General features: G+C 44.3%; 1 protein-coding gene across 6 annotated transcripts in view; it reads left to right on the top strand.

Annotated features, from left to right (window-relative positions):
- ehbp1 (EH domain binding protein 1) overlaps window positions 1-19,128 on the top strand; it is a 133,237-nt gene that overhangs the window by 85,776 nt on the left and 28,333 nt on the right. For 2 of the 6 annotated variants that reach the window (XM_070977124.1, XM_070977126.1), the window contains 6 exons: window positions 2,194-2,344; window positions 4,956-5,222; window positions 7,426-7,580; window positions 11,423-11,561; window positions 12,021-12,121; window positions 14,871-14,994. In XM_070977124.1, coding sequence (XP_070833225.1) covers window positions 2,194-2,344; window positions 4,956-5,222; window positions 7,426-7,580; window positions 11,423-11,561; window positions 12,021-12,121; window positions 14,871-14,994 — 937 coding nt within the window. The remainder of the gene's footprint in view (window positions 1-2,193; window positions 2,345-4,955; window positions 5,223-7,425; window positions 7,581-11,422; window positions 11,562-12,020; window positions 12,122-14,870; window positions 14,995-19,128) is intronic. The other 4 variants (XM_070977129.1, XM_070977128.1, XM_070977127.1 and 1 more) reach the window with 3 other exon arrangements.

Raw genomic sequence — 19,128 nt, 5'->3', positions numbered from 1 at the left:
GCATCAGATTCAGAATAAGCAGATATTTACAAAAATCAAAGAAGCTGATGAGGTCGATAGTGTTTGAATAGTCGTCATCACACATATTGTTACGGGTCTTACTGACTGTCTGTGTGTGTGTGTGTGTGTGTGTGTGTGTGTGTGTGTGTGTGTGTGTTATACAAATTCCACAACATTCCACGTTTTATAGTTGATTCTGATTTTTTTCTGTTATCAAATTCTGCAGTTCCGTCCTTGTTTCCTGCATGGCGGAAGTCACATGGGCCTGTGGACGTCACTGAATGTCCTTCAGCAAAATTAATCAAAGCCAAATTTGTCTTACCCCAGTAATTCTGTCAACCACCTAAAATTGAGCCTTGGGGCTCTCTGTCGATGTCAAGCATGCTGCAGGTTATGTAGTTGTGTGACGCTTGACCTTACCTTTGAATGTCAGTCGTGTTTGTGAACTTGTTTTCAGCAATTGACAAAAATGCCAAACCCATAAAGTTTCCAGGTTTAAGGATACAGACTTCTTAGTTTCCTGCTTTGTTTCCTGGAACTGTGCTGGTTGAGAGCTGGGAAAGTGTTGTTACGTTTGACACTAAATACTTTTTCTACAAGCTATTATCAACAGCTGTCCTCATTCTTTATCTCTCTCTCTGTCTCTCTCTCCCTCTCTCTCTCTCTTTATCAGCCTCTCTCTAAGGTGTGTTCCCTTCTCCCTGTGGGCATCCCCTTGGGCTGTCTCTCTCTCTCTCTCTCTCTCACACACACACACACACACACACACACACACACACACACACACACACACATACACAGAGTGCATTAGGGTTGCTGTCATTTACAATACAGCCCCATTGTCCCAACCTAACAATGGCTACAAACAAACAATTGACATGGAAATGGAGAGATGTAGCTCATTAGCGGGCGCTGCTTGTTTTGTTAATGGATAAATGGGCGGCTTCAATAGGCCAGCCCTAAAACCCCTGCCTCAATATGGAGAAGCCTGATTAACAGGAAACCACAGGGAGGGAGAGCAGTGACAGAGAAATGCAGCTTCACCCTCCCTTGGGTCATATGTGGTTGTATATGCTTAGGAGGGGGTGCAAGGTGGAGTTTTAGAGTGTGTAGTTGTTGTGTGTGTTGATGCTTAGTTTGAGTCGTGTAAGATGTGTTTATGGGTGTGTGTGTGTGCAAGGTGGAGTCTTAAGAAGATCAGGACCCGTCAACATCAATACTTTCTGAATCAGTATTCGCTCTCATAACTTTGCCCCATCTGCTTTTCACAGCAGTTTCTTTCTTTTTTCTGTCTCTTATTTTCTGGAAATCACACGGCGACAGCCTGCAGACTTCATTGTGAATTACCTCGTCCTGGACGTCTGTGTGTTTCTGCCTGCTTACCCTATGTTCTTTACAGCCTGTGCATCGAGTGTGCGCCTGTGTGTGCTTGGCTGGGTCGTCATCAGTTAAGTGTTTGTCAGTTGACATCATCAAGGTTTTCCCATTTGCTCTGTGAGTGGGTATGTGTGTGTGGTGGCCTGTACTATCAGCAGGATCAGATTGGATCGGCCTGAAAATGGCATTTCTGCCATTACTCTGATGGTGACGGCTCAATACTGTATGTCTAGTGCCAAGATGATGAGAGTGTGTGTGTGTGTCTGTCTATACACTCCTAACTCCATAATGCACTGAGATGTGTACATCCATTTTGATAACAGACCTACTTATTATGTGTTTTGTTGTAGGTGGTGTGTCTGTGACGGTGTTACTATGCTCTTTAAATAGTCAAAATGTAATGATATGAAATCGTATCATCGCAGTCCAGAGGTGATTCTAATGATCAGTATCAATTAAAATAAAGCCGACTAAAACCCAATCCCGTCTTAACTGACCTTAACTGTTAGCATTTCACTTCATATGCAAGCAAAAATTAGAGTGTGTGAATGAGAAGAGCACATCTCTGACTCTGTAGTCTGCCAAATATCGTTTATGAGGTATAATAATCCACCGTCCAGCTGTGAGTGTTTCTGAAGTTGCTCTAACAGAGTGATACGTCTTCTCTGTAGTGCGTCAGTTTAAGGAGTCGTATTCTCCTGAACTTACATTCATATCAGTAATTTAAACTTTATAGTTTTGAATCATGGCTGTTGTTCTCTGGATGTCTTAACATTTCCAGTTGTCGCTGAAACCCTTTCATGTTTTTGCGTGCAGGAGCGAGATGCAGAGCGGCGGCGGCAGCTGAGAGAGCGAGCCAGGCAGCTGATAGCCGAGGCTCGATCCGGAGTCAAGATGTCTGACATGAGCCTGCTGGACGCGTCCAGCACTGAGAGAGGCAAGGGCGGCAAGGCGGGCCCTGCTGGAGGTCAGCACGCACCTGAACACGCAAGCGTGCACATGCACACATGCGGTCAGCAGACGCGAACAAAAACACAGAGCATTTTTATGAACTTTCAGAGTTTGATTAGAAGGTCTTATATTAACAGTCACACTTGCTAAATTTCACTAATACCCATTAACTGCAGTTCAAAAGAAAAGTCACACGAGCATGCTTTTGACATACACTCACTTTCTTCATCCACACATGCCATGACTCACACGTTTCCATTATGCTCTCTAAAGGGGGCTCTGCCTAATCCTCAGAGAAAAACAAAATGCCATTTGACGACGGCGGTGGGTCTAAAAAGCACCACCCTCATATTCAGAACAGCAATTTACTCCGCGCTCCTCCCTCGCCTCGTTCGCCCAGTAATTGTTAATCAACACAACACATTGTGCGGCCAAATTATGCTCAAAATACCGAAGACTTCTAATAATGGCTTGCAGGGGTAGCAAATGCTGCCGTGCACATTTCCCACTGCTTTCCATTTCCTTGAAATTGGGGTTATTATGATAATGACCATTATTAGGCCTGTCTGGTCATTTGTTTCGGATTCCTCCACATTACACCTCTCTTTAAGTTGTGCTGTTCAGGTAGATCGGGTGCACTGCATGCAAATGAAAGGCGAGCCTGTAGACAGGTGAGGATGAAGAGTGCAAGAAGTTGAGAAAGCAACATGATTACTGTAATTGTGATCAAGGAGAAGAGCGAAGACGCAGGTAGGGATAAAGGAAGGAAGGAGTCTACAATGAATGACTGTTGAAGATAGAGATATGACAGCTTGTTGGTCGAGGGATTAATCCGTTATTGATAAACTCTCTGGATTAGTCATTTGGTCTGTAGAATGTCTGGAAAACGTAAAAAAGGCCCCCAAAAAATGTGACGTCTTACGATGTCTTGTTTTGTTCGACCACTTGTCAAAAATCCCAGATATTCACATTATTCTGACATGAAACAGAGAAAAGCATACTCACAATTCGGATCCATAATCTATTAAGTTTCTGCCTGAAATATGACTCAAATGATTTATCAACATAGTTGCCATTTTATTTTTCTGTTAATCAGCTCATTGATTTATAAAGTAATCATTGCATCTCTGGTGACAAGATTATAAATAGACTAACAGGAAGAGGGTCAGACGAAACAGTAGCCTGAGAGAGGTGGCGGGCTCCTTTTAAGGAGAGAAAAGGGAGAGAAGGGATGAAGGAAACAAATCAAAAACTAATAAACCCTAAAGAAGAAGAAGTGAGATCAGCGACTTGTTCGGTAAAACGACAGGACAAAGACGGCGAGGCAGAGGGAGGGTAGCACTTGATTTATTTGCTCTTTCAGCTTTTCTGAATTGGACTAATTGTTGATCTCATTAAAAATGGAGTTGGAGGAAAGAACGGAATAAGAGAGGAGGAGGAGGTGAGGAGAGGAGAGAAATGCTGTTGGCTGTGATACACAAGGCCTGCCGAGCAGAACGGCTAATCCTAGCCCCCACACTCTCTTTCTCTCTCTGCCTTTCTCCCTCTCTCCCCTCAACACCATTCACGGTCCTTTAATGCAGCTCGGGCTGCCCCCTCCAAGTGTCTGCCCGCAAAGAAACTTTCCAAACTCCATCACCATGGCCTCCCATTAATTAGGCCCCAGCCAGCCACGCAGGAACGGCGCTTGCAAGCACGCTCCGCATCGTAGCTAGCAAATTACAAAAAAAAAAAAAAAAAAAAAAACAGGAAATGATTTTGATTCTGCCTCCTTCTCTCTTTGTTCTCGGTCTCTCTACCCACCAAGTAGTAAATAGCAGAGGAGGCAGCCTGCGATGTCAGACGCTGTTTACTGATTGTTTTGTTTTAATCCATGGTGGGTTATCCATGCAGCTAGAGCTGCTCAGGTCTCCATCTGAGTTCCTTCTAACAGGTTTTTTTTCCCCTTTGTTCCTAATGTGGAGACACTATTGTTTCTATTGAGCCCCTTAGGAGATTTAATGGAATATGTGCTTTCATGTTTTTGGTGGTTTTTGTTCGCCCTCCCTCTTTTATCTGGATCAAGAGAGGCAGGCAGCAGATCTGTGAATGAGGGGAATTAAACTGAGGTCTCACTTTCACTTTGTGTGTCAGATATTTGTGAGCAGATGAACCCAAACAGATGGACAGACACCAATCAGTCAAAGTTCCACCTTATTGCTGTCTGCTGCCTGTTCATTAGTTGCGCACACTTAAATGCAACAGTCCTCCACAGTTTGTTAGTAACCTCATTCTAATGAGTGAGCTAAATGTCACAGTGATGATCTCTTTGCACTCAGAAAGGGTTTCATCATCCCATCAAGTTTACTGGAATGCTTAAAGGACAGACGGGAGAGATGATGTGATGGTTGGACATATTTTGAGACGTTTAAGACGAGGTCACTTAACATGTACTCTTATCACAGGCCACTGTTAACACAAACTAACCAAGATTTTTCTTTCCCTCCCTCTGTCTTCATGTTTTATTCCTTTAACACCTTCCTTTCACTTCATCCAATCGGCCCTTACGTCCTCACTTCCTGTCCTTCCTCTCTCTTCTGACTTTCCTTCCCTCCGTCTTTCCCCCCTGTCCCACTCCACACCCACAGATGAGTTGGATGGAGTGAGAGGTCATCATGAGGATGATGCCGTTGATGGTGAAAGGGGTGAGGATGAGGAAGAGGGGAGGGCTGAGGAAGAGCAGCAAGATTTTGGTGGTGATGATGATGATGATGATGATGATGATGTTGTTGCTGCCACATCTGCGTCTGCGCTGGCTACTAACCCACTGCCACTGGAGGCCCCTCTTCCAGCCACCTCCAGCACCCAGGGGCCCCTGGAGCTTACTAACCCCGGCTCTGAGCTAACTTCTCTGGGTAAAATCACAGGCTGAGGCTGTGCTGTTCTGCATGTGTTTTCTAGCTAACTCATACACCTGCCTGCACCCTCTTTCATGTATTTCCTGCATATTCAGTGGTCAGTTTTTAATCTTTCTGTCCTACATCACTTGCAAATTCTCTGATTCTCTCATTTATTCAGTTTTTTTTAATGACATATATGACAAAGTATCACATGGACAAATAGCTAATTATATTACATCTGAGCAGCACTGAAGCGGTAGAGTTTCTGGGAGTTTTTCACCCAGTCATCACACATTTTCAGACCAGTGCATAGCAAACATTTACTCTAGATGAGTCATTTTGTCTAAACTGCCTGCATCAAAGCCTTACACTCTGAGTTCGTCCAAGCTCACTTGTTCACTTCTTACGCGCTTAGACTCGCACTCTGCCTTGATTTGTGATTGTGTCATTCCCTTAAGTGCATGCTGTGTATCTTTCAGTGCATCGTCGTGACTTATCCTCTGCTACCCCTCTGACCCCTGCATCCTATTGGCTCTGTACACGTTGCTGCTTTGCAGATGGAGCTAACTTACAGTACCGTCGTGTCGGGTGCTGTTATGTTGTTGTTGGTGTTTTTTTTCCTGCATTTTCTTTCATTAGAAACTTCTTTAAGTAGTAATTAATAAACTCAGAAAAGTGCTCCCCAGACAAAAATAAAATCATATCTTCAGGAAAGCATTTGCTCAAATCTTCAGAGGTAAACTAATTAATTTGTTTTGTATTTAATTTATTTTATTTGCTTCGTCAATTTCCTGCCGATGTGAGATAGGTGAGAGTACAGTGAGAAGAAACAAACATGAAAACAGACAAATGCCTCCTCCGCCTTTGAAGCGCAGTATCTCTGCTCTGTTTTGTTTTTATGTTGCTCTTTTTTGTTCTTTGTTGGTGGTATGTTTATGTAGTCCTAAAAGAAATTTGGATGGTGGTGATGGTAAAAGTGTCGCCGATACACTGTAAATGTTTTCCCCTTTCCTGCAGCCCAGGTCGTTCACCCCGCCTCCTCCACTCTGTATGTCCTCGTGTGTGTGTTTGTGACAAAGTTAAAGAGAGTGTGTCTATGTCTGGCATCTGTATGCATGCATCATGGGATATGTGTGTGTGTGTGTGTGTGTGTGTGTGTGTGTGTGTGTGTGTGTGTGTGTGTGTGTGTGTGTGTGTGTGTGTGTGTGTGTGTGTGTGTGTCACAGAGGGAGGTGACACATGAAACGGTTGCCCTCCCGTCCTTTCATCTTGTTCAGTGCAGTGGTCTGTCCTGGCAGGGGAGCTGTGGTTACCAGTCCCTGGAAAATAAAGCTGTACACAGCGACTGGAAGGCAGAGAGGGAGACCGAGGGAGCAGGGAGGGAAGGAAACGAGGGACAGATGGGAGGAGGTTAGGTTTGGCGGATGGACTGAGGGAGAATCGCATGATAGTTTTGGAGGAAATTAATGTGAAAGGTGCTAAAGCGGTAAAGCCTTTAATAAAAAGAAGAACATCAGAACAGACGATTACTTCAGCATGAGTGTGAAAAGAATTTGATTGCTCAAAGTTTTTAACCCAAAAACTCAAAAAATGTGGTCGAACTGGAAAAAAATGGAATAGATTCTACTCTCACAAAGGTTATAATGTCCTCATTAGTAGGCCATACTTCATGGTACCGATGCAGTGTGTGTCATTACACTCCTGTAATCAAAGTTTTTACTAGCCTGGACTTGCTAAATATTATAAGCTCCTGAGAAAGAGTGTGAGAGAACAAGCACTTAAAGAACGAACCATTTTCTCTTTCCCTCCATCTTGCCCTGTGGTTACCATGGTGATAGTCGATGTACACTGTGTACCTCAGGAGCTCTCTGCAGTACAAACAGGACTTAAGGCTGCCGAGTCTGTCCAGATCTCTATCTGTCTCACATCATATTTATATATACACACAGTACAGTATGCTGTGTATCTCCCCACTCATGTGTTAGAGTGTATATGTTCCTTATCAATGGCTTTGCCCAAGTGTGTGTGTACATGAATGCAAACCAAGTTGTCTCTGTCATTGTGTATGTGTGTGTTTTCTGTGCCACCTTCTGTGCTTTTGTTCACTCCACATGTCTCAGGTTTGCTCAGTAATTTTGTTATGTTTTGTTGTTTCTATGTATTCTTGAAGTATACATACCCATTGTTTGTACTCACTATCCTCTCTCTCCCCCTCCAGGTACAAACAGTAAGCATGTGGATCTGAAGCTGAAGAAGCTAGTGGACGCCAACCCAAGAAGAGTCACCTCCCCTTCATCCCCATCCTCCACCTCCTCCTCATCCTCGCCCACTGCCTCCTCCACATCCCCACTCAGCCCTGCAGAAGGGTCGGAGGTACGCATATACTCACCTCAAAACACCCTCTGGGAACTGTATCTTTTTTTTTTTTTGTATTTCCCCCCCCCCCACACACACACACACACACACCCACACACACCCACACACCATCAAAGGGTCATCCAATCAATCAGGTCCGATTGACCCTGGTTGTCAGCCGACTGACCCTGTGTACACATCAGTCAGTTGGACCACTTCATGTTAGACCATAGTTTATCCCTTTCGTGTCCGTATAGTGTGTCTAAACCCATGAGACACACACGCTGGCATCATAATGCCCGATATAACATGTAGTAGTCCCCCTCTATTGACTATGACCTTTTCAGACTGTGTGTGTGTGTGTGTGTGTGTGTGTGTGTGTGTGTGTGTGTGTGTGTGTGTGTGTGTGTGTGTGTGTGTGTGTGTGTGTGTGTGTGTGTGTGTGTGTGTGTGCGCCTGTTGGTGGGAAGGGGGGTTGATGCTGCTCCATGTGTTTACTATATCTTCTGATGTGAATATTGAGTCGACAACAAGTAGTCGACCATTCTTAACGTCTGTTTAATTGATTTTGAATGTCAAGAGGAATAAGGTGTGTGTGTGTGTGCGTGAGTGCGTACAAGTGAAACCCTCCGTGCTTATGGTGACACAGGGTGTCTTTGATCATCGATTCACATAAACACCCTCTTGTGTTCAAAGCCTGACAGGCTGAGTGCTTTATGGCTAAAGGAGTGCGTTATGCGTGCACCACTTGACCCTCACAGAGGTAGAATCACCATTTGGTTGACACATAACCCTGACCAGAAAACTTGGCCCAAAAGTGCATTCAGCCCCTCATTCTGCCTCATATTTGATTTTTGATTGAACCGCAAACTTCTGCTGAGTCAGCATCAACACCTGCAGCTCCATCACCATCAGACTTTGAATGTGTGTGAATGTCGAGTGTCATCTACTCCACTGATTGTCACCATCTTGTAGTGAATATCTACAGTTTGCACAGGAGCTAAAAATGATGATTAGTCATTGCATTTTAGGATGGGGGGTGCAACAGGTATGATTTTTATGTCGTGTCATGAAACAGTCCTAGTGTGTGACTGGGTCAAAAGATGTTTTGATCAGGCAAACAGAAATCAGTTTCCAGCCCAGCTGAGACTTGAAGGTAATACTTTATATTAGGTTACACATATTCACCATTAAATCGAATGCCTTATTAACCATATTCTACAACTACTGGGCCCTTAACTAAGAGATTTCCTTCATGCTTCTTGAGAAAAAATGCTCCCACCTTGTTTTTTTACAGCTAATTTGAATATCGACCGATTAATCCATCCAAACTGTCATTATGATATTGGACTTTAAAAATCCCAAAATTTGTACTCAGCTCAAATGTTGGTGCTGCTTATTGATATGAATATGCTCAACACAGAGCAGTTAATTAATGTGTGTTTATGTGCAGTTGTATGACTTCACTTTTCTGTCCTTTAAAAAAAAGGATAAACTGTCTTGTCCCAAGAGGACTGGGCATCCCAAAAGTCCTTCAGGCGGGTGGAACGACCTGCAGGAACATCACACACTCTCTCCCTCTCATTAGCGATTGTGTGTATGCGCAGCCTTGGTAGCGCACGATAAGGGCATGCGACGCTCAGCAGACTGCAACGTTAGTCACGCAGCCCCCTGCATGCGCATACACAGACTCACACACACCAAAAGCACTGACTCACCGCTGCCACGGTGCGATGATAGCAGCGATAAGAGATAAAGAGAGGGAGAGCGAAAGAGAGGGAGTAAAAAGGGAGGGAGGCGGGGGGGGACACCCTAATATCTGCTTGTCCCAGAGTGTGAAAGTGAGACGGAGGGGGAGCCAAGTGGGCAGGTGTCCTCTGTGTGTGTGATGAAGAAAGACTTTTTAAGGTGTTGAAGGCCAGTAGAGGTGTTGTCTTTGGTCACTATCATGTTGATATGTGGTGTTCATTCAGCTCTGGTTGGAAAGTGACTCACAAGAGTTAAACAATAAGCAATAATTGGGTAGACAGCCTCAGTGTCCTAATCAGTGTCCCCAGAGATTTACTCTTTTGCTAAATCAACAGTTCCCTGTAGATATTGCAGGGGCTTGCAGTTTTTACCAGTCAACACACACAAAAAAAGAAAATATGACAAGGACAGCAACATTAAACCAGTAAATCCTTTGACATCCAATTATCAGTGATTGTTACACTTTTCCTGCAAACAAACAAATGAAATGCTCGTAAAATCAGCCACTTGATGGACTCTGGTCCATACCAACTCTTCTTTGTGATGTCACTTTTCATTGGAAGATGGAGAGGATCAATTTAGTTTCATTTAGAAAGGAAGCAAAAAGCATCAGTGGAGTGAGAGAAGGCCTTTGTCTCTTCCTGCAATCAGTAATTTAAATGCTCTCTCTGCTCTCCTGGACTGCCTTGGTGCTGCCCTTAAAGTTTGCACGCACCCAAACAAGCAGCAGCACTCACACATGCAGCCTCTGGCCTTGTCTTTTCAAATCTTTAATTGGGCATTTTGTACCGAGCACTTCATAAATAAATTTGCCTCGATTTGGCTTGACATGAGGTTTGAAGAGGCTGGAGGACGCTGACAGACTATCAGACAAAGCAAAGTGAGGACAGACTAATTGCTGACATTGTTTTTGAAAGTCAATAATCTGAAGCTAAACTAACAACTCCCCATCTCCAGCTTGTTCCGCGGCCGCATCGTCTCTATTAGCTTTCCTCGCTCTGCACACCCTGCTTGACTATCTCCCTCCGTCTCAAGCAGTGGAACATGTTTGCCCTAATTGTCGACTTTATTACACGTTTCGCCGTCTTATTAACGTTGCCACAACGTCAATCTTAGCCCGAGTCAGTTTCTTTTCCACTCGGCTTGGCATATTTGGAGGCCTGGTAATAAAGCATTTCTGCATGCCGTTTTTGATAGTGGGAGAAGCGAGCGTGTAGCTTTTTAACACATGTTCACTTTGAAAACAATAGCGTTTTTTTTGCATTTTGCATAATCTGAATATATTTTCTGGCTCAGGGTTTTGTTGAAAGTCAAGTTAATTGCCTCCTTTTTGTCTCTCTCATGAGTGAGGATGTGTGTGTGTGTGTGTGTGTGTGTGTGTGTGTGTGTGTGTGTGTGTGGGTGTGTGTGGGTGTGGGTGTGGGTGTGTGTGTGTGTGTGTGAGAGAGAGAGAGAGAGAGAGAAGTGTTTACACAAACCACACTATAGCTAACATACCAACCAGATTTATCTCATGGCCTGTCGGTAGGTGCATTCACGTGCGTGTGTTTACACGTGCACTAATGCTGTGTGTGTGTTTGATCGCAGTAATCACAGAGCAGCTGTGAAACACTAAAACAGCTGCCTAATAAAAGCCTGAGAGCAGATCTAAGTGGCTGGTACAGGATGACAGAATAGTAGATGAGGCTAATTGCCGACATTGTTTTTTAAAGTCAGTAATTTGAAGTTTAATCATTTGTGTGTGGAGGTTTCCTGGTAGTTTGCAGCCATTGTTTAGAGTTCTCTCTGTGCACTTCTTGAAGTTCTTTGTGTTCATCAGTTGCTCTCATTGAGTTTTACGTGTTGAGAGGAAAACCATCACCTTTGGACAGACAACTGAAATGTCACGGCTGTGCATGCACTCTGTTGTAGTTACATTGTGCTGTGGTTGTTTTAGGCTCTGAAGATTAAGCTTTTCCGAGGTGTGAGTGCACCACCAGAAATACTGGAGCCTCAACTTCTCGCTCAGTGCAATTACAAGTAACCTCGAACCTGTTATTTTCCTGTGACATGTCGCATTAACAGAAAGCAACACTTGTCCAAACTGAATGCACATTTTCTCTGTGCGACAGAATAACGCTGAGGAGCTGCGAGCAGAGCGGCTGCGCAGAGCGACTGAGAGGTTGCGTAGTCCGGTGGTCTTCAACAAGGATTCTGCAGTCAGGAAAACACAGCTGAAGTCTTTCAGCCAGTATGTGGAGAGCAGACCAGGTGAGGGACAATTCAACACACGCACACAATGCATACAGTATTTACCCAGGGAGGCATGTTTGCACACAGCAACACTGGATGCATTCATCCACTTCACACCTGAGAGCAGGTAAATGGCAGGAGGTGCACAGATACTTTGAGTCTGTCATAATGAGTGGCCTGTCTGCTGTTTGAAACCAGCATTGTGAGGAAGGTCTTCCTTCACTGTCCTCCTTTCCTTTTTTTTAATAAAAAGAATAAATAAATACTGAAAATTTCCTGTTTTTAATACATTTTTCAAGTGAACCATCAATAACAGCTGAATAAGTCACCAAAAAGAAATCTTACATCCATAAAGTAGGAGGACTTTTATGTGGAAATGCCGTCACTTGTTTGACAGACAGATATCAGGCTTTCTCAGGAATAGTCATACATCCTTTGTTTCCCTTTCACGCTCCTTCCTGTCCTTCATCCCACCAGAGGTGAAGAGACAGAAGTCTGTTCCTGAGGATCTGAGGAGGGCCGAGGAAGACAGAGGTTCACCAACGGAGCTGGACATCCGCAGACCATTTGAAGAGGAGGTCTGTTATTTTCTTTCCCTCTTGTGAGAATCATACTTTTGCTTGCAAAGGGTTTGTAAAAGCATACCTTGAAAATGAGTTACTGTGATCGGCCCAGGTATCACCTCTTGACTCGGTTTTTGCTCCGTCATGCTCAGCTTTATGAAGCCATGGCAGGGGGAAAAGGGGAGTTAGGGATTGGGAGTGAGGTCAGAGGTTGTATCTCTTCATCACTCCCACTTAGTCTTTTTTATATTTCCTGTTAGTCAGCTTTCTTCCTGACTTGTCTTAGATAAATCTATCACTGTGCTCCTCTCTGGGCTCCCTCTATGTTTAAACTTCCCTCCTCCTCTTCACCTTGTCCACCTCTCCTCCTCTCGCACACAATCTCACCCTCTCCCTCACTCTACTGTCCTCTCCTCTCCACACAGACATCCAAGTATTGATCTAACAGACTGTCGTTTTAATTATAACAATGGTAGATATCAGCTGCCCTGCCATTTAGAGGTGTGTGTGTGTGCGTCTGCAGAGAAATCGTGTGCCTACATGTCCTTCAAGCGTACACACTCGCTCACTCACACTCTCTTCTGAGCTTGTGTTTGAACTTGTGCGTACGAAGTGTGTGTCTGCAAGAATGCTATTATTTCAGTGAGTGTGTGCGCCAATGGAGACCAAGGGGTGAATCTCTCTTCCCAAGCAGCTCTCTCCTACCCTCGACCCTACACCCTCCACCCCAGTCCCACACACACACACACACACACACACACACACACACACACCCTCCTCCTCCTCCTCCCAGTGCCTGGGCCCCAGGGTTAATGGGTGTTCAACCTTTCCATTATCCCGATCAGCCAAGAATTACCTGCTGAATGATGTTTGCATTAATATAATATATATGGTAATTTCCCTCCTCTTAATTACGGCTGGGCCGAGCGCGGCAAGGGGAGTGGGCTGATCATGTGTAAAATTGATTTGCCAAGGAAAAATATGGTGATAGAGCGAGAGCGCGCAAGGATGAGGAGGGGGGGGGGGGGGAGAGAGGCTGCTGGGAATCAACACACACACACACACACACACACACACACATTCGGACAAATCACACGTGCACAGAGGCACGCGCTCACATGCTGCACAGAGTACAGGGGAAAAGTGCTGGCCTGGGTGGAATGGAAAAAAAAACTTTCTCTCTCCTGTTCACTAGTTCTCCTTCCCATTAAGAAAAATGAAGTGCATCAGCAATAAAATGGAGATATTTTTTCGGATGCATCCTCAGTAGTGAATTTGAATAAACATTTCTCCTCACTCAGAGGAGCTTCTCTGGAGAATAGCAAGCAGTCAGGAGACAGAGGTGAAGAGGGGTCAGGGATGGAGTGTGTATTAAGTGCATATAGTTATGGAGTGATGGGTGTGTATGTGTGTCTGAGTTGTGGAGTGGATGGTGCTTTTGTACATGAGAAGCTGGAAGAAAGACGAATGTTTTAACCTGCAGCTGAGTTAAGACTACACTGCAAAAAATGAATGTTAAAGAGGAAGACAAGTTTAAACAACTTGTTACATGATTCATGTGACGTCTGTCGATGCTGATGTCTCCCCACATCTGTTTTCCTCTGCATCTAAATATTCACCATGTGAGTCAGACACGACATTACTTATTCAAATAGCTTTTGTGCTTTTAGATACAATATACAGCTTGCTAGATAATTACCACATTATGGACGTCCACTGTAAAAGTTAGCAGTTACACATGGACGCTCATGGTGATTGCATGCAGTCGCCATGATTGAGCATTTGATGTGAACAGTATGAGACATAACTTGACAATGTACGCAAGCTCAAAGTGCGGTCAGGGATGTAAATGATTAACTGATCATTGATTAATCAGCACAGTTGTGTTAAGTCCATCAGTGTGCTGTGAGCAACTGGTTTGAGTCGATGCCTGTCGCCTGCAGCTCTTCATCCCCCCTGTTCATTGTGGCTACTGTCTTTTACTGATCCTACCTTTGATTATGATCCCTTCCTTCACCAAGTTTTTAGCAGCAAAGAGGTTAAAGCTGTAAACAGAAACCAGGAAGATTGAAGGAGATCGATGAGGCCCATTTTAAAGGCTACACTCCAGCCCCTCTTATTTATACAAGAATGGGTTTAACTAAAGCTCCCCACCTGTTTAGTCCCACTTAATGTATGTCATCAAGTAAATTTGATCAGTGTCATGGCCGATGGTTATATAAGATAATTCCTTTAAGTTTGCAAATGTTATCTTTGCATGTGTCATTGTTTGGTGTGAATGAAGATGTGCTTCATTCGCAGTACTCTGATGAGGTATTAAAAGCTTTGCTGCCCTTTGCGTTACACAGTGTTTGAAGCTGTGAGAGGAATTCAAAGCTCAGACAAAACGAGAGGCAGCAACAGTTTGTCATTGGCTTTATTTGTTATCTGCTTTCGTCAAAGTAAACTCTTCTCTGGCGAAATTCTCTTTTGTTTTATATATGGAAGATTTGTAGTCGCTCTGCTCATCTATTCATACATTTTCACTCTCCTCCCTCTGCTTTTTATCTTTTCATTTCTTCCTCATTCTTCTCTTCTTCTATGCCTGTTACCTCTATGCCTCATTCCATCTCTGTATTTCTCCGTTCCCCCTCATTCTGTCTCGTCCCTCTGTCGTTTTTCCTCTGTCTCTGTTTAATGCTATATCGCACTACTCTTCCTTTTCTCTCATAACCATTCTCTCTCTCACTCTCTCCCTCTCTCACTCTCTCTCTCTGGTTGACAGAAGGCGTTCAAAGACACCAGTCAGTATGTGGTTGGGGAGCTGTCTGCACTGGAGAGCGAGCAGAGGCACATAGACGCCCGAGCAGCTCGCGTGGAGAAGAGGCTGCGCTATCTCATGGACACAGGTACCCCAAGCCCAATTACACTGGAAAAACTGTTTTGGCAAATTGAGCGTACGCACGCACATACACACGCATGTGCACTCGGGGAGTTTGTGTGTGTGTATTTATGTGTGCGTTTGTGTGAGAGAGAACCTTTGAAGCCCCCCACTCCCTCCCTTCTCGGTTGAATGTTGCACGACGGAGCGCTGGGTGGATATGAAAGGAGGGGATGGGGGGGTAGAGGGAGGAGGAGGTGGAGAAGGGAGGGAAAGGGTGGGTGAGGAGGGAGAGAGAGGGGGAGTGTGTCTCGGGGATGGGAGAAGAAGGGAGACCTCTCTGGGCTGGGGTGATAAGGGAGCCCTTCATGGGGGAAACGATAACTGGGTGCGATAGCGGAGCCCCAGCCGAAGTCTCCGCTGCAGCCGTTTGCCAGCCACGGCCCCAGCCAGCCAGCCTCCACACTATTGAACAGTGCGCTCAGCCATGCACGGCTACACACACACACACACACACCCTCCTTCCCCTAGTACATATCTGGCCTTCATTGATATGCTGTATAAGGAAAGACGGGGGTGAGTTAAAGAGAGGAGAGAGGGAGAGGCAAAGAAATGTTAAAAAAAAAAAAAAAAAAAAAAAAACACGAGGCAACACAACATGAGCACTGACACAGTTCACAAATCCACGACAGACACACACAAATGCTTACACACCCGCGCATACAAAGTGCAATCTGGTTTGGCGCACGGAGCCAGATTCGGAAGGTTTTTATTTAAGATTTGGCCGGGGGTAAAGCCTTGTTAAGACATGAGACAGTGTGCCGAGCCAAAAGAGGGGCCTTGGCTCCGTTAAGTCCCTAACTGAAATTGGAGAATAGCATCCCATTTGTGATACTAAACCATCCCATTCCTCACCCAAGAATGCTGCTGAAAAAAAAAAGCATGGTTCCAGGAAGTGTAAAATTTTTATATTTGCAAATGTTCTGAAAGTGAAGCTACAGTAGTTTCTGTAGTCATTTAGTAACAGCTCTCATGCTTTTCTCTGATATATCAGTACCCAACTTGGTGGATTTAACTCCCAAAATCCTAAAAAAGCAACAGGAAGGATAGAAGAGGGGGGTTTTAGAAAAGGAAACTGGGGCGGTGGGATTTACGCTCACCTTTCCCATCCCATTTGGGTCGTGATATCGAGACTATCTCTCCTCCGTTTGTTGTGTTTGCTTTTCGCCTCCCTCCCTGCCTCTGTGCCCTCTTCCCCTGTCGGAGCGCATGCCATTGTGTCAATCTGAAGGGCTGTTTTCCTTCTTCTTCTTCACCCACTGATAAACCAGCCGCTAGCCAGCAAGACGCCAGGTTATTTACTTCCAAACACCTTCAGCCATAAAGATTTCTCTTTATATGGTTATATAAATATATATATACCTGCGGTCCCCTCCTGAAAAATATGATTCAGTAGAAAAGGAAGAGGGTGACAACAGGGAAGGCGAGGACAAAATAATAAAAGGATATCACGAAGAGAAATTCACCTTGGTTGCTTTTCACCCCCTTATAACATCAGTGGGGAATGAAATCGAGAAAATGTGGTTTCCACACATCAACACACTGACTGCTGGATGATGTAGTGCAGTATAAATGGGTGATATGGTATGTATTATATACTGTAAAGCTCCTCAAGTGCCACATTTGTTCAGTGCTGGTTCTGCTTATCAACAGGAATGAAACATGTCCAGTTAGCCATGTTTATGCTTTAACTATGAGGCATCTGTCTGTAGTCAGTGTATGCTTCTGTCTGTATTTAAGGCTCAGTGCAAACATGAATCCTCAAATTAGTACTGATTCCACTCTGGCATTGCATCACAGCAAGGGAAAAGAAAGTTGCCTCACGATATTGAACACCTTTCTCACTTCCTGAAAGTGCATTTCTGTTTCCATATCTCATTTTGCAGCACTTATCCCAGAGACTCATCCAATAGGTTATGGATTGCGCCTTTAGGCCCAGGTCTGGAGGCATCAGAGCGAGATGTGCCAGTGACAGGTGGTAACTAAACTAACCTTTATCACCTCAGCAACTGAGGTCACCTTTCTATAGGCTGTCATAGATGATAGATATTTCTCTCTGGATCCAGAATGCCTGATTGAAGCTGTGGCTGATTGGCTGTAAGCAAAACGTCCGGTATTGATCCATCACATCTGACTGCTCCCTTTACTTCACGAGGGGACATAGTGAGAAATTACCTCCAGCTACCAGCACATGTTGATATTTTGTTTTCTGCCAGGCACTTTTTTGAAGTTGAGCAAATGTGCAGAGGTCCTTTAATATCCCCGGTATCGAATTAGATGTCCAAGTGACTGGTTGGAGTTTAGGACAGTTATTACTTTTGTCATATCTTGATAAGGGCGTTCCCTGCATGCCAGGGACTTACTCACTTACTCATTTCATATTGTTGGCACCATAAGCGCACACTACATGGGCATTAATGTACATGTTGGACAAAACGTGTTGTCAATTATTCACCTGTGTGATCTGATACCTGGTTGTGAAATCCGCCACCAGTCTTTATCAACTGCCTCCACTAGTCTATTCCCAAAGTGAGCCAGGAGGAAAACACCAATATTTTCTCCTCTGTTCTTAGTAGTACAGCACAAACTCAACACATGGAAGCAGCGTCGTCCCTGCATCCTCTTAGAAACACAAAGAACCTCTCTCTCAATCTACTGGCAGCTTCACTTTAGCTTCTCTTATCTGGACTAAAGCACGTGTTTATGAAATACCAAATATCTACAAACTTGAAAGTTGAGCTTTTCAGAGCAGACCTTTCTTAGAAAGGATGGAGGGAAATCAAATTCAACACCACTTTCCTCTCTTTTAATTGAGCTGGAGTTCAGATGAGATCCCAGCGAGAGATTAGATAATGAGGAATAGAGGAAGTCGTTCTATTCATGTTTTGACAGATCTCTTCTTCAAGTCTCTACGTAGAGGTTAGCCACGCTTTAGTGTACTCTTAAGATTTGCGTAAATAATTGTCTATTCCCATTTTAAGTTTTATATTTAGCCCTATGTTTATAAATGTATATGCTTGTAGATTATCCCCAGAGCTAAGACACACAGCAGACTCTCTAAGCAGGGTGCATGTCACAGCAGTGCATATGATCATATGATTCAGACCTCTTGAGGTAAGTTTGGGTGAGCTCAGTGTGCAGCGGTGCTGTGGTAGTGCACGGCACTGCAGGACTGATGGGCAGATGTGAGCAGACAGACCGGCTGACCCATGACTGATTGTTCATCTCTCTGCTCCAGCAGCAGAAAGCCTGGGAAGATCCACTGTGCTCTGCTGCTCCTCAATATTCCCCTTCTTTGATATCGCATGCTTTGTCATTCCCTCATCCTCTTTTTTCCTCTCTCCTCTCAGTAGAGTTTGTCATTGTGCTTATATATGCATGTGTAATGTTTGTCACAAAGCGTTCAGTCTTTGACAGTCTTTTTTTATTATTATTATTATTCCTTTTTTACGCTCACTTTTTGTGCTTTGCGTGTCAGCGTTCTTTTATCTGTCTTTGTCTCTTTCTCCTTTCTGAACCATCGCTGCCTCTGTGCACCGCTTTTTATTTGCTCTGTTCCTTTTTATCCCTGTGAATCTTTATTTCTGTCTCCTTTCTCTCACCCCTGCTCTCCCTCCTTCTCCACACATCTCCTCTCCTCCCCCCTCTCTCCCCTGGTTTGGGCACAATGCAGCTTTCTGTGGCATTTTCTATTACGCCGCGGCCCTCCCCAGATGAATCCCAAGTAATTGGGGTGGTTAATTTATTTACTCAGAGGCAGTTCACAGCACATTAAATAATAGAGATAATTGAACAAGAATTGTCAAGTGTCTTCTGATATCAGACACATTACAGGAGGGAGTGTGCATAAAACTCCATTTCTATGCCCCCATTGTTTATGGTAATTAAGTACACAGATTTATTCCTTGGTTGCCTTCCAAGCTTATGGCAAGCGCCATTGTTGTCTTCTATTAATATGTAATCAGTAAATAGTTTAATTTTCTAATCTGCGGTTGGAGAATTCACTTTCTAACAACTCTTAATTACTGCTGGGCTCTAATGAGTCTCGCCATGCCGACGCAGCCAGCCAATCAGAGGGCACGCCCGGGCCGGGGGGGAATTT

Source organism: Chaetodon trifascialis, chromosome 13 (genome assembly GCF_039877785.1).
Source record: "Chaetodon trifascialis isolate fChaTrf1 chromosome 13, fChaTrf1.hap1, whole genome shotgun sequence".
Taxonomy (NCBI): domain Eukaryota; kingdom Metazoa; phylum Chordata; class Actinopteri; order Chaetodontiformes; family Chaetodontidae; genus Chaetodon; species Chaetodon trifascialis.
The sequence above is the reverse complement of the archived record's forward strand: the minus strand, read 5'-3'. Positions and strand labels throughout refer to the sequence as shown.